The sequence below is a fragment of the Anser cygnoides genome, chromosome 7 (genome assembly GCF_040182565.1).
Source record: "Anser cygnoides isolate HZ-2024a breed goose chromosome 7, Taihu_goose_T2T_genome, whole genome shotgun sequence".
NCBI classification, from domain to species: Eukaryota; Metazoa; Chordata; class Aves; order Anseriformes; family Anatidae; genus Anser; species Anser cygnoides.
Genome location: NC_089879.1, coordinates 15,267,351 through 15,281,367, shown reverse-complemented (window position 1 = coordinate 15,281,367; position 14,017 = coordinate 15,267,351). Strand labels below are relative to the sequence as shown.

Genomic DNA, 14,017 nt, shown 5'->3' with positions numbered 1-14,017 from the left:
AGCTGGCTCTCCTCTCGGCACAGGCTGCAGCTGCTTTCTCCAGCCCTGCAGCAAAGCCCAGTAAAGCCAGCCAGCTCGCTGGAGGTCCCCTCTCGGAAGTGGGGCCGTCACCTCTGCGGCGAGATGCTGACTTGCAGCGTTGGCGCTGCCCGGGGCTCCCCAGCCTCTCCAAGAGCAGCTCCCAGCTGGACCCATGCCCCCTCCTCGTCTGTCCCAGCTCCCCGGCTGCTCCGTGCCAGGGCTGGGCCCTGCGTGGCTCCTGGCTGCGGCCCAGAGCTCAGTGGCCTGTCAGGGCTGGGGGCCAGGCCGAGGCCAAGAGTCCCTGTGCCCTGCCACCCAGGCCCTGCGCTTCCTTTGTGTGGCGCAGCCCTGCTGAAATGGATCTCTGTTTTGCTGCACACACCCATCTCTGTATCCTGATCACAATAAAGACTTCTCAACCTGTGCTAGTGCTGTTTTCATGCTGTTTTCCAGATGATGGGACCTGCACTGTAGTGGAATGAAGCTTTTGGCATAAAATATGGAAAAGGCCTGAGATGGGATTTCCTGCTGCCAGCTTCCCAGTGCCCTGGGTCAGAGCTGGAGTTGCTGTTGGATGGATGGGCAGCGCTTGCTTCTGGCAAAGACATACCGTGCCCCTTCCTGGCTCCAGGCCCCTTCCGGGGTGGTCTGGCTCCCTGGAAATCTGCTAGCACCCAAACCCCATCTTTCCTTGGCTTAGTTTTACCCTGACCTCCCCGAAGCAGCTTTGTCCTCCCATGCCGTGGGCTGCAGGCCTGCGTCCCTCCCTCCTGCACCAGCTCTGCTGGCTTCGTTCCAGCGCTGCAGTCCCTGGAAAACAGGTGAAGGACACGGGGCCCACGCCTCGTGCCGGGGCTGCATGGCTCTGCCTCTGCGTGCAACCACAGCTGCAGCTCAGCCAAGGCAAACATACTTGTCACGGTTCATCATTTTTCTTTCAGCACACGCTCTCCCCAGTTTGCTCATTCTTACGTCTCCTAACTAGAACTTTCCTCACATTTTCCAGCCTTCCTCTGGTAACAAGATGGCCAGAATTAAAGCTAAGGCACCAGGTGGAGTCTTTACAGGGCTGGCTGCAGAGGGATGGGCTCCTGCGACCTGCACGAGCCAAAAGGGGACAGGGCTGGAATTTGCATCCCTCTTGCCACTGTGGCACAGCACATTCCTGCCTGTGCGGTCCCTTCTCGTCCTGCTTCAAGGTCTCTCTGTCTTTGAACATCTGGGGTGGGGGGTGGTGGCGGTGGATGATTTGTCCCAGATGTATTCGCTGCATTTTCCAGATTATGTCTTTGTTTACTTCCTGCGCTGTTTCTAAGAGCTAATGTCCTCCATTGTTTGTTTCTGCTTTCATCAGTGTCTTTTAACATGTCAGGATTTATTATTGGCTCAAAGCTTCATTAGCGTGTTGTTTTCCTAGACTGCGACGAGGGCCACGCTAGCTCAGATCAGATGTGCAGCGCATCAGCATTGGTTCCAGCTGTGCAGTGGGTGACGCTTGAGATGGATAGTTGGAGAAAAGAGTGTGATCCCCCCTCCAGCAGTCAGTGGCTTAGGAAACTGGTGATCAAGTGATTGCATCTGGACTTGTATGATTAATAGCTGTGGATGCCCCTGTTCTCCATTAATTCGTATAATCTTCATTTGCTCTCATTTATCTTTCATCTTTGGTGAGGTAATTTCATTGTGCATTGTGTGCAAAACAATTCCTATTCGCTTGATTTAAAGCTGCTGCCTGGTTGTAGGCTGCCTCCACGCCTATGCCATGGATAACGCTGAGTAATTCTCCAGACCCAGTAGTGCGTGAGATGCGTTCTCCACCCACCCCAAATCTTGCTCATGGCTCTTTTTTAGGACCTAGCATTCTGCCATTTCTTTTTCTTGTTGTTTCTCACGTCAGCGTCACCCTGTCTCCATAGGAAAGTGCACGCTTTTCCCATGTGTCCCTTGGTAGCACTATAGCTCCAGCTCTGCCACTGCTGTCACAGGCCACTGAAAACAGCCTGGGAGGAGAAAGGGGAGAGGGAGGCAGCCCAAACATGGGGTTTGTGCGGGTTTACTACAGCCCTAATGCTCTCTGGCTGCCAAGTAACACCAGCGAGCACTGGAAAGCTGCCCACCCTTTTGGCACTGCCTGGCTTGCTGAAAGCTGTGTAGCAGTGGCTCCGCGGGAACCCAGCGGCCCTGAGAGCAGCAATGTGAAGGAGGCAAGGGCATTCCCACCACTGTGTGGGCTGTCAGCCCTGAAAAACCCCACCAGACATGGCGTGTCGTACAGCTGACGTTATCACCGCACACCCGCCTGGCTGCGCAAGCTGCTGGAGCAGCCGCTGCTACAGGGCACGGGTGCTTTGTAGGCGAACACAACACAGTGTTCCCTCCCCTCTGCATCTGCTTTACCTTGCTCCTAGACTGCCCCTGCTCCGCAGGGACAAGTGCACAAAATGCTGCTTGCCCATTGCTCGGGCAGGAACACAGCCTCTCTCTGCTCTGCCAGTGGCCCCAGGTGAATGAGCTGCTCTTAATTCCCACATGGGAGATTTCACCAGGATATCAATGTCCCAGGGTGCAGCCAAGAGACCCCATTTCCAAACAAGGACCCTCAAACCTCCCCTGCCCTATAAACAAGGTCTCCCTTGTTTTCTCACTGCTCGTCCTGGGACATTGGGGCAGAAAGGCGGGCAGCGACCCAAGTGGATGTGGAGGACAGGAAGGACAGCAGTGGGGCCAGGCAGCACTGCTAGAGGATGCTTTGCTGGGGGGAGAGGCAGCTAAAGCAACCCACATCACAGAGGTTAGAGCCATGCAGTGGGGATCCACGTGAAGGACTGGTAGCTGTTGAGAAGGGCCTTGAGTACGCTGAGAAGCCCATTGCTTCTGGAAGGGGAGGCGGCAGGAGGAGCTCCTTTCCAGGGTGGTCACTAGCCAGCATGGCGTGCTCGTGTCAGCAAAGACAGCCTTTCTGCTGGCGTGCCCAGCTGTGATGGCAAACCCTTTGGCTACAGCAGTGCTTGGGCTCTGTGTCAGAGATGGCCTACTAAACACCCTCGTCAGAGCAGCCAAGCTGCTGGAGTTTTAGCCCCACGGGGTGAGGCTGCAAAGCAAGACTGCCGCTGTCTGTGGGCAGAGCTGTGGGACCCTTGGGTGACTGCAGCCCTCTAGGGCAAGCGTGGATGTGGCAGAGGGATGGGGAGGAATCAGCCTCCTCTAAATCCAGAGACAAGAGTGCATCTCTGCAAACAGACAGGAGGGCGTTTCGGTCTGCCTGTAGGCTATTGAGCTCTCTGCTGCTGCCCGCTGGGTGCCGGAGGGCGCTCAGCAGGCGGGCTTACACCCCCGAGCAGAGGGCTGCGCATCCGACAGCAGACTCCGCGCCGCCCCCTGCTCCCCCTGCAACTTCCCAGCTGGGCTGCCCGGGCAGGAGGGCACGGGGAGGCCGATCCTGGCCCCGTCCCAATTGGGCCGGGGCGGCGGGGCCGCATCTCCCCCGCTTCCCCGGGAGATGGGGCAGGAGAGCAGCCGCGGGGACCCGGGGGCGCCCACCCTCGTCTCGCCGGGCTCTCCCCCCACGCGGGGGGCTCAACCTCCCGCGGGCACGGCGGCGGGGGGCGAGCGGGGGAGCTCCCCCCGGGAAGCACCGGCCCCGCGGGGCGCCCCCCGCCCGCTCCCCGCTCCTCTCCCCCCGCCGCTCCCCGCCCGCCTGTGCGCTTGGCAGCCCCGCCGCCCATCCGCGGCCAGTTTTCCAGCCCTGCTCTTCTTCTGCCGTGACAGCCAGGGGCGCCGGGGGCTTGTTTGCCGTCCGGTTAATGAGTGAGCCGCAGCGGGGAAACTTCCCCGACGGCAGCGGGCGGCCGGGGGGAGCATCCCTGCCCCCGCTCCCGCCGCCCCCCGCCCGCAGGTGCAGGGGGCTGGCACTCGGCGGGGGAACTGGAAAGGGCTGGTTCCAGCGTGCACTTTAGCTCCTGGCCGGGAGGGAGCCGGGGGCTCGGAGCGCCGCCGCTCGCCGCGGGACGATGGCGCGGGGGCTGCGGCCGCTGGCGGGGGCGCTGCTCCTGCTCGAGGTGGCGGCCGCCGTCAGCTTCGTCCACCACCGCTACGAGGAGATGGTGCAGGCCCTGTTCCGCGTGCAGAGCGAGTGTCCCTATGTCACCCGCGTCTACAGCATCGGCCGCAGCGTCGAGGGCCGGCACCTCTACGTGCTGGAGTTCAGCGACTACCCCGGCATCCACGAGCCCCGTGAGTACGGGGGGACGGGGCGGGACGGGACGGGGGGACGGCCCCGCCGCTCTCCTGCCACGCGGCACCGCGGGGACACGGGTGGGGGCTGCCCCCGTCCCACGCGGGACTCCCGGAGGTGCCGGGGGGGGGGCTCTGGCAGGGTCCCCGGGGGCGCGTTCCCGAAGGCTGCGTGCGCGCACGGAGCGCTGCGGAGCAGGAGCGCGGCCCAGCCACGTACTTTGGACGGAGCCGTGGGTTTTAAACGCGGGCTGACGCAGGCGAGGTCGTCCCAGCACGCCGACTTCTCCGCCACCCTCTCCTGCCCGAAAGCCAGCCTCGAGCCGGCAGGGAGAGGCGGCAGCCGCCCCCCGGCCTGCAGCAGCAGGCAGCGCTGGGGGGGGGGTCGGTCCCCCCTTCTCGGGGCTGCACAGCAAAGGTGGTGCTGAGCTCCCGCAGCTTGGGCAGGGCGCGTGGAAAAGTCACAATCCCGTGGAAAACTGACGGCAGTGCCGTAGAGGTGAGCGGGACCTGCTGCTGCACACCCCTCCAGTGGAGCAGCCCCCCCAGATCCCATCGCACCCCCTCCTGCAGCCCAGAGCATCGCTGCCAGGAGTGCCGAGCAGCACGGTGAGAGCCTTCCCACCACGACCGCCTCCGTGCCAGCACCGTGCGGTGAAACCCACTCAGCACCGAGGAGGCCTCAGACACCTCCACAGCACATCGGGGCATGATCCAAAGCAAGGAGTGAGCAAAGGGCACTGGCAATGCTGCGCTGGGTTTTATATTGGCAGAACCACAGCAGAGCGGCTGGGAGGGCTGCAGGAGGTGACCGAGGTCTCCCTGCCCCAGGCAGAGACTTGGCTTGACCTGCTCCTAGTCCTCAGTGCAAGGAGCCCTGGCAGCGTGGCCTGGTAGCCCTGCTTCTTGGGTGCTTCCAGCTTGTAGCATGGGAATTTGGGGAATCTGGGGACTCCTTCAAAGGCCGCGGAATGTAACTCCAAAAAGCAAAGCCTTGAGTCAGCTGGCTTACATGCAGGAATTAGGGCTTGTGTGTCCACGTGGATGAAGTTTAGGGGTCTGCGAATTGAAAAAGGCTGACAAATCCTGCCTCAGACTCAAACAAAACAGAGGAGGAGGAGTCCCTGCTGAGACCTTCTTTTTTTAAATGAAGGCCACGCATAACCCCAGGACATTTTTATAGATTTAATAACTGGATTACCTAATTAAGTCAGTTCTCATGTCTCGTGAAATCTAACCGGGTCAACACATACTGCCCACCCGCGGCGTCCTTCACTAAGGCACGGCAATCCAAAGGTCACAGGCAACAAACGGAAAAGGAAAATCTGGTGCCAAAATTAGAGTTGTTTTAAAGTCTGTCTTCAGCACATCTGGAAGCTTGGTTGGATTTTGGAAGCAGCAGGCGCCCATCGAGCAGGGCTGCGGTGTCTTTTGCCCCAGCATCATCATGGACACTGGGGATCGCTGGTGGTGGCTGAAAAACTCACAGTGAGTCCCGAGCTCTGCCAGCCCAACGTGTGTAATGATGCCCTGTTTTGTCCTTACCCTGTCACGTGGAACTTGGGCTCCCTTTTTAGCTGGATTCTCCTGGTATCTCTCATCCTACTGGTGCTGGTTGCAGCCTGCAACTGGACATTTATCCTCTGACAAGTAACTGCTTTAAAAGCCTCTGGAGCAGGGAAGGCTTAACCCATCCCTCATGGGTGCTGCCTCTCCTTCAGCAGAGCAGTGAGTCTCTGGTTGCAGACTCTAAATCTCTAGTTGTAGAAAAGCCAGGGGCAAGAGGCCTTCTTGCTCATTCCAGAGCTGCCCAAGAGGCAGTTTGATAAACATGCAGCTCAGCAGCTCAGGGCTTCTCTGGGCTCCCTTCCCCATCTTTTGGGGGGTGAGGAAGCCCCCAGCCATCCCCTCGGAGGCAGGTGAAGGGGAGGCAGAGGGGAAACCTCTGCTGCCTCCCACCTGCATGGAGTCAGCAGGGACCCTGCCTCTCAGTGAAAGAGCACAGCTTGCTAGGGGCCAGGGATTAATTTTATCCCGTGGTGGAATGAAAAGCTCCTTAAAGCTTGCTGACCAGGAATGTGCCACATGGGTGAGAGGTACTGACAGCAAACTGCACATGGCAGAGGCAGCAGAAATGGCCTGTCCTCTCCTTCCCACCAGCAGCCCCCGCACCTCAGGGCTGGAGGCAGCAGCTCTCCTGCCACCCCTCCCCAGTTCCTCTGTGCCACCTCCATTTTCCATGGGAAAGGGCCATTGTCATTTACTGGGGGTCTCTCGGGCTTGCTGAGGCTCCTTGGGGTGGGAAGGGGCTCCTCCAACCCCAGCCCCAGCTGATGGTGCCACTGCCGTGTTGCTCTCTGCAGTGGAGCCGGAGTTCAAGTACGTTGGGAACATGCACGGGAACGAGGTGCTGGGCCGCGAGCTGCTGCTGCAGCTCTCCGAGTTCCTGTGCGAGGAGTACCGCCGGGGCAGCGAGCGCGTCACCCGCCTCCTCCATGACACGCGCATCCACATCATGCCCTCCATGAACCCCGACGGGTACGAAGTGGCTGCCAAGCAGGTACCAGGCAAGCGAGCGCCGCCTCCAGCCGGGTAGGGGCCGAAAGCCCTTCCAGACAGGGCTCCTGCGGGGTCCCCTTTGCTGGGGCAGTGGGAAGGGGACATCCTTGTGGGTGGTGGAGGATGCTTGCACACCAGCCTTGCCCACCGTGCTACAACTCAAAGCCACCAAAGCACTGCTAGGATGGCCAGTCCCTGCAGCACTCACCCTGTTCTTATCCCCGCGATGCACCCTTGCCCCGCAGGGCCCGGACAGCATCGGGTACTTGACAGGGAGGAACAACGCCAACGGAGTGGACTTGAACCGCAACTTTCCTGACCTCAACACGTTCATGTACTACAGCGGGGAAATCAGCGGGCCGAATCACCACATCCCGCTGCCTGACAACTGGAAAAGCCAGGTACCAGTCTGGGATGCTGTGAGCGGTGCAGCATCCTCCTACAGCGGTCCTTTTCTGCATGCAGAAAACCAACGTGGGCCTGCCCCTTGTCGCGGTTCACCCCTTCTTCTCCTCACAGGTGGAGCCAGAGACATTGGCTGTGATTCAGTGGATCGGCAGCTACAATTTCGTGCTGTCGGCCAACCTGCACGGCGGAGCGGTTGTGGCAAACTACCCCTACGACAAGTCTCAGGACCAGCGGTTCAGGAGCCACCGGCGCACGGTCAACACACCCACCCCTGATGACAAGTTGTTCCAGAAGGTGAGGATTGGAAAGTATTGATATGTCCTACTGATCCTGCTAGGACTAGCTGAGCCTTTGTTTTTCCTCCATTGTTCAAATGTCCCAGAAAACAGTGCCTTCAGTCACTGCTTCCATTAGGAAACACAGAAAGCAGCATGAGAATAAGAAAGTCTGCGTTAGAACAGCTGATGAGAAAAATGTCTGAGCTGGAGGCAGCCTTCCCGGGAAGCACGGGGCTTGCCAGGGTGCGCTGGGAGCGGAGCTGCACGCAAAGCCAGACAGAGCCTGCAGCCTGGGGCAGAGGCTGGTGGTCCCCACACAGCCTCAGAAGTCAGACACGCGGTGAAGTAACTGTTTTTGTGCTGACAGAGTGAGATTATACTAGCATCTGAAGCATAACACAAGGCATAGAGTGTGCGTTAGAAAATGCAAGCACCACTCTCTTAAACTTTGTCTTACACAAAGAACAGGCTTTGGATCCAGTGTCCCAATTTCGACCCTGCCTTCATATCTAAAAATAAACAGCAATCTTTGATAAGGGCAATAAATATAAAGATGCCAGAAACACAAGTTGCCCGAACGCTTTCCTAATAAAATTCCCCTGGTAGATGTGATATTTGCATCAGGATTGACACCAGTTAGCTTTTGTCCCGTATTTACTCCTCCCTTTGGTGCCATTTGCTGGGCGGGGGGGCAACAGGAGCAGGCCAGAAGCTGTCTGTGCCATCAGCAAGCCTCCAGCTTGCCACATTTCTGCTCTTCCTCCTGCTCTTTCACCTGCCTACGTTTCTTAGAGGTCCTGGCCACCTCGGGTTGTATTTCACGGCAGTGAAAGGCAGGAGCTGTCTCCTGTGTGACTGCCGGCCACGGTCTTTGCAGCTGGCCAAGACGTACTCGTATGCCCACGGCTGGATGCACCGCGGCTGGAACTGTGGGGACTACTTCGCCGATGGCATCACGAACGGGGCGTCCTGGTACTCGCTCAGCAAAGGTAAGGGCTGGGCAGCACCCGCCGCAGCAGGGCGCTGGGCTGAGGAGAGGTGAGGGGATAGGCGAGACGCTTAGGGAAGGCTGTGGCGATAGCACTTTTCTGGTGGTTGTACCTCAGAGATATGGAAGGGGAAATAGACGCCCTGTGGTACCAAGCCCCCCTGAGCTTCCACAGGTGGAGAGGGGAAGGATCTGACTGAAGGAGAGAGCTGAGTGGCCATGAGGGGATGGGGCTGCAAAGAAGGGGAGCAGAGCACTTCTGGTGGAAGACAGATGTATGCCAGGACACCCGGGACATGGGAGCGGGGAGGGAAGGGGCTTTGGATTCCCCTGGCCATGGCTGTCCTCTTCCAGGCATGCAAGACTTCAATTACCTCTACACCAACTGCTTTGAAATCACCCTGGAGCTGAGCTGCAATAAGTTTCCCCCCGAGAAGGACCTGGAGCGGCAGTGGATGGCCAACCGGGAGGCGCTTGTTGCTTTCATCGAAGAGGTAAGGAGGTCCTGGGACCTACACCCCTCTCCCGCAGGTCCCAGCGGGCCCCAGCCCTGATGGCAGGGGGCCAGCAGGCACTGGGAGCGCTGGGGTAGGAGGGAGGAGGCCATGGACCTTGCTGGGTGCTCTGGAAGGGATGTTGGTGGGTTTTGGGGTGGCTGTTGTGTCCTAGTCCTGGGGAGAACCAGCACCGCCAGGGGTATGGGGAAAAGTGGTGGTGTCCCCAGAGCTCTGCCTTCCTCCAGCACCCAGAAATACCCTCCTGAGCAAAGGGAGGGCCTTAACCCAGCCAGCACTGTCTCCCTGCAGATTCACCAGGGCATCAAAGGGATGGTGTCAGACGAGAACAACAACGGCATTGCAGGAGCAGTCATTTCCGTCCAGGGAATCAGCCATGACGTTACCTCCGGTGGGTCGCCGGTCCCCTTGCGTGGTGTCCCCCTGAGAGGCTGTCTGGGTTTGTGGGAGGGCAGCGAGGCCACAGTGAGCGTTTTGCTCAGCATGCTTTGCTTCTGAAAGACGTTAGCTGTGAGAAATGAACAGTGCACAGGGCAGTGCTGCTGCCTCTGCCTGCTGGACCAGGGAGAAGGTGGGTTCACAGGCAGCTGGGCCAGGGTCTCAGGGGAGGCAACTGTGGCTAGGAAGTGAAAAAAAATGAAGTGGATTTTCTGATTTCATCCTTTACTGTAATGGTCTGTTTAAGTGTAGGTACACTGGCCACAGATCATGTCAGCTACTGTTCGAACAGACAGGGTAAAGCAGTAGCTAAGCAGCAATCCTCTAATGTGTAATCTATAGAAGGCAAGACAAGGGGGATGTAGTGGCACAGCATGCACCCATGCTGGGTGCTGTGGGGACAAAATGCAAAAATGGAGAGGGCTGAGGAGAGAAAGAGGTGAGAACTGGAAAGCAAACCTTGTTGTGAGGGATTTCAGAGTCCTATGTTATCTGAGAGAGAGGAGAGAATACCCTTGTACATAACCGAAGAGTAGGTTGAGGGAATAACCTGCTCAAGTGTCTGTGTCTACACAGAGCTCAAATACTTGATAGCAAAGGACACAATGGCAGAACGAGATGAAAGGCTGGGAGTTCAAGCCAGACAAATTTAGATTGAGAATGAAGTGCCACGTTAGTTGATGTGAACTGTGGTGGTTTCTCGTTTGCTGGCTGATTTTAACCTCATTTTCATAATCACCCTTCTTCAACCAGCCTGGCTGCAGAAAAAAAAAAAACAATATTGCAGCTCTCCAGAGGTCAGACTATGAAATCGTCAAAATTAACTTCTGGCCATAGGTCTGTGACTCGGTGGCACTCTAAATGTAAGAGTGGCACTCTTACTGCACCAGCCAGCTGCAAGGCCTCGCTGGTGTCTCCATTCCAACATCCTGCTGGGTGCAGGATTGTCCCAGCACAGGCTCTGGTCGGTGATCACTCTCTCCATCTGATCCCCACTGACCTCCTAGGATGGAGGATTTCTGTTGAAGTGTCTCACCCTTGTGGTGAAGCTGTGCTCGCTGATCCACCCTGACACCCCCAAGCTGCCATCCGCGATCACTGCCCCATGTACCAGGAGGAGTTTGGCTCCGCCATCCTTGTAGCTGCCCTTGGAGGAGCTGCAGGCTGTGAGCAGATCCCCCTCCGCCTCTTCCCAGCCAGGCTGAGCCCACCTAAGCCAAAATGCACAGGCTGCCTGTAACGATGACTCAGATTTGCGATACCCGTGCAGTTCCATAGATGGGCATGTATTCAGATGCTCTAAGTAATCCCTAACGTGCTGCTCCCTCACTGTTGTCAGCCCCCTGTCCCCCTGTCCCTGCCCCAGCAGTACACAAAGTGCTCCTGGAGCTTCCTTGTGCAGGAAGAATCAGGGGAGCGGTAACCTGATGAGAGATTAAAACTCTGCTGGTAACACAGACGTGGCAAAACTGAATATGACAGGCATTAAAAAATGGTATTATGCATAAGGAGTCAAACTGGAGCTGTGAATGCCCTTCGGCCTGCTACTGTCCGACCAGCGAGCGCTCAGATTTGCACCCTCCCCGTGAAAGGGCACAGCCGGTGCTGCTGCCCCGGCCTCTTTCACTCGGCGTCTCCTCGCAGACTGACCTCTGCTCCCTGGCGCTAGTGAGACGTCACTTGCAGGCTTCCTGCGTGAATCCAGCCTTGCAGCAGCCAGCAGATTTGGAAGGAAGGCCAAAAGTTGTCTGGGTTTTGAAGGCTCAAGGAAGGACGCTCAGCAAGAGCTACTGGAATATGTTTTACTCTGCATCGCATGCATCCTGAGTGCTTTCTCTTCTCATCTTGTGTTCCAGGCGACATGGGGGATTATTTCCGGCTGCTGCTGCCTGGCACTTACACTGTCACAGCCTCTGCAGAGGGCTACCAGCCCCAGACAGTGACAACAACAGTGGGCCCAGCTGAACCTTCACTGGTGAGTCAGGCTGCGTAGTCACTAGGGTGCCTCAAAAAGTCTCCTGTGCCCCTCTGCCTCTTGGCCATGGGGTGAGCCCCTGGCTGGCTGGGGCTGCTGCTCTCCAGCTCTCCCTCCAACCTCCCCACTTGCAAGGACGTGATGGTTTAGAGGCAGTGTCTGTTCCCTGAGGCTGTGCTGTCCCCTTTGCTCTGTGGGTTTCGGTGCTCTGCTGCCGTCTGCATCATGCCTGGGACCAAGCCCATCATCAGACTGGCAGCAAGAGGCTGAGGGCTGCCCCTCTTTCTGCCGAGAGCTGCCGTGGGGACCGGGTGCCAGCAAAGAGCAGCCAAACACCTTTGGGAGATAAAGTGAAACCAGCTCTTACAATGCCTTTCTAAGTGCAGGCTGGACAACTCAAAATAGGTTATAAAACAGTGGTTGGTCAGCCCTTGCCTTCTGAATGCAGCAGGACCTTGGGCACAGCCTTGGCTGAGGACTGGCAAGAACCCCCCGACTGCGGCATCCTGGCACGCCACGTGCTTCTCTGCACGCACTGGTCAGGCCCTGCCTTAAATACACTGCGGTGGTTCTCCCACCCTCCGTCTCTTCATCCCACCCTACCCAGCCTCTGAAGTTCTTCCAGTGCTGCCTTTTTCTCAGAATTGGAAACCTTCTAATTTCCAGCCTAAATTTATTTATGGTCAGTTTATCCCTATTTGTTCTTATGCCAACGCTATGCTTTAAATAGCTCCTCTTCTTCCCTGGTATTTATTCCCCGATGTATTTATAGAGAGCTGTCAAGCCCAGTCCTAGCCTTTGTTTTGCTAGGTTAAGCACCCTGCTTTTTGGCTTTCCTTTGTAAGAGATTTTCCTTTCACCACATTCCTGTAGAAGACAGATTTGTTCCCTGAGGGTCTGGTTTTGCAGATCTCCCCTCACAGCGGCCCACTTGTCCCCACTTCCCTCTGCCCCTTCCCTGTTGTGACTGCATTTGTTTGCCTTGTTCCACTGCTACCCCACAGCCATTTGTTTGATCCTTTTTTGGTTGGACGGGGGGTTCTTTTGTGGATGTTTTTTTTCCTGGATCTACTAGAGCCACTTGTCGCTGCAGGACTGATTAAGCAGGATTCAGCTAACAAGATGCAGTTGAGAAGGTCTGTTGGTCCTAACCATTCTGTGGATTAAACATTCACAGAGATGCAAAGCAAAGCTTTTTCTCTGTTCTCTGTGAGAAAAGATGAAAAAAGACCATAGCTCAGTCACTCGCCTTTCACAGCTCATCTTCCAAATCATCCTAGGACATTGCATTGCCACAAGAGCAACTCCCTGCGTAAGAAATGTAGCTGATGGTTGGTACAGCATTTTCCATGGGGAAGAAAAATATTTCCAGCTGATTTAAGCACTGAGTTCCCATTGTATCATAACACCAAGCCCGTGATTGGCAATGCTTGTCTTGGCCATGAGTTAGCTTAGAATACAATCAGCCGGGGCAGGTCCTGCAGACCCCTGGAGCCAGCAGGGCACAGTCACTGTGTTACGCGTTTGTTATTCTTTCTCCAGGTGCATTTCCAGCTCAAACAAGATGTGGTGAGGAAGCCCCCGGAGCGTAAAGCCTCAGGCACACGCACGAACAATAAAACCCTTCAGAAGAAGGTAGTGCCAAGAGCCACCCGCCGGGGGACCCAGAGATGAGGACAGCTCACTTGGCTGGGAGCTGAGGGAAGCCCTTTGTATGAGGCCTGGCTGAAGACTGCAGCCAGTGAACTTTCCAAAAGTCCAGCATGAAACTAGCTCGAATTATTAGGTTATTAAATGAGGAAGTATTTAATCCCTGAGCAAATCGTGAAGTCATTCGCAGCAGAACGCGTCTGGGCTGCGGTCCCCCAGGCAGCGTGTCTGTAGCTGCGGAGCTGCCCTCCTGCCCTTGTTCCATCCAGGAGAGCTCTGCTCCCTGCACGCCCGGACTCGGCTACTACAGCCCACATGAGACGTTCACTGGTGCACAGCAGGGAGAATGAGTCCCGGCAGCGAGTGCTGCCTTCACAAGCGGGGCGCGTGAATCCTAGCGCTCATCCTCTGGGTGCGAGCACCATGCTTCTCCCTCAGGTAAGGATGGTTGCTGCCTGTAGACCCTGAAGTTAGAGGAAGGCCAGTTTTAAAGCATGTGTGCCCAGTTTTGGACACAGCGTGTCCTATGCATAGCACAGCTGTGGCTGGGTGGAACGCCACAAGGAGGGATGCAGCACTGGGTTGTGTTGCTCCAAGGTCAGCTCCCAGCTAGTGACGTTACATCCATTTTGCTGTGCAGATGGGACTTCCTGGTAGCTCATTTGGATTATTTATAGTCAGACAGGATGAAACGGTACACGCCGGCAAAGGCAATGGATTATCCTGTCTCCTTATGTCTTCAGATCCAAACCAGATGGCTCTCTGAAGGGTCTGCTTGCACCAACACAAGCAATTAGTCTGAGCACAGGAGCAGCTAGGTGAGGTCTGACAACCAGTGAGTAGGAGTGCAGGACAGGTGATTTGATGGTCCTTTGAGACAACTTGCCTGAATCTTGGTTCCGTCAGTGTGCGGCAGGGAAATCTGGATGTATGACTGCTGGCAGTGTGCTGG

General features: G+C 56.8%; 1 protein-coding gene across 1 annotated transcript; it reads left to right on the top strand.

The window, feature by feature from the left end:
• Nucleotides 1-3,555: 3,555 nt before the first annotated feature.
• CPN1 (carboxypeptidase N subunit 1) lies at nucleotides 3,556-13,225 on the top strand. The gene is made up of 9 exons (XM_048060453.2): nucleotides 3,556-4,254; nucleotides 6,618-6,814; nucleotides 7,059-7,214; nucleotides 7,333-7,515; nucleotides 8,377-8,488; nucleotides 8,842-8,981; nucleotides 9,294-9,393; nucleotides 11,297-11,415; nucleotides 12,958-13,225. The coding sequence occupies exons 1-9, from the start codon at nucleotides 4,032-4,034 to the stop codon at nucleotides 13,087-13,089; spliced, it is 1,362 nt and encodes a 453-aa protein (XP_047916410.2). The 5' UTR covers nucleotides 3,556-4,031; the 3' UTR covers nucleotides 13,090-13,225.
• The last annotated feature ends 792 nt before the right edge of the window (nucleotides 13,226-14,017 follow it).

Excerpts from the sequence above, each read along its gene's own strand:
- CPN1 (XM_048060453.2), top strand. The coding sequence starts at position 4,032 with ATGGCGCGGGGGCTGCGGCCGCTGGCGGGGGCGCTGCTCCTGCTCGAG. Across the intron at positions 4,255-6,617 it reads CCCCGGCATCCACGAGCCCC|TGGAGCCGGAGTTCAAGTAC; the intron begins GTGAGTACGGGG and ends TGCTCTCTGCAG. Across the intron at positions 9,394-11,296 it reads CAGCCATGACGTTACCTCCG|GCGACATGGGGGATTATTTC; the intron begins GTGGGTCGCCGG and ends CTTGTGTTCCAG.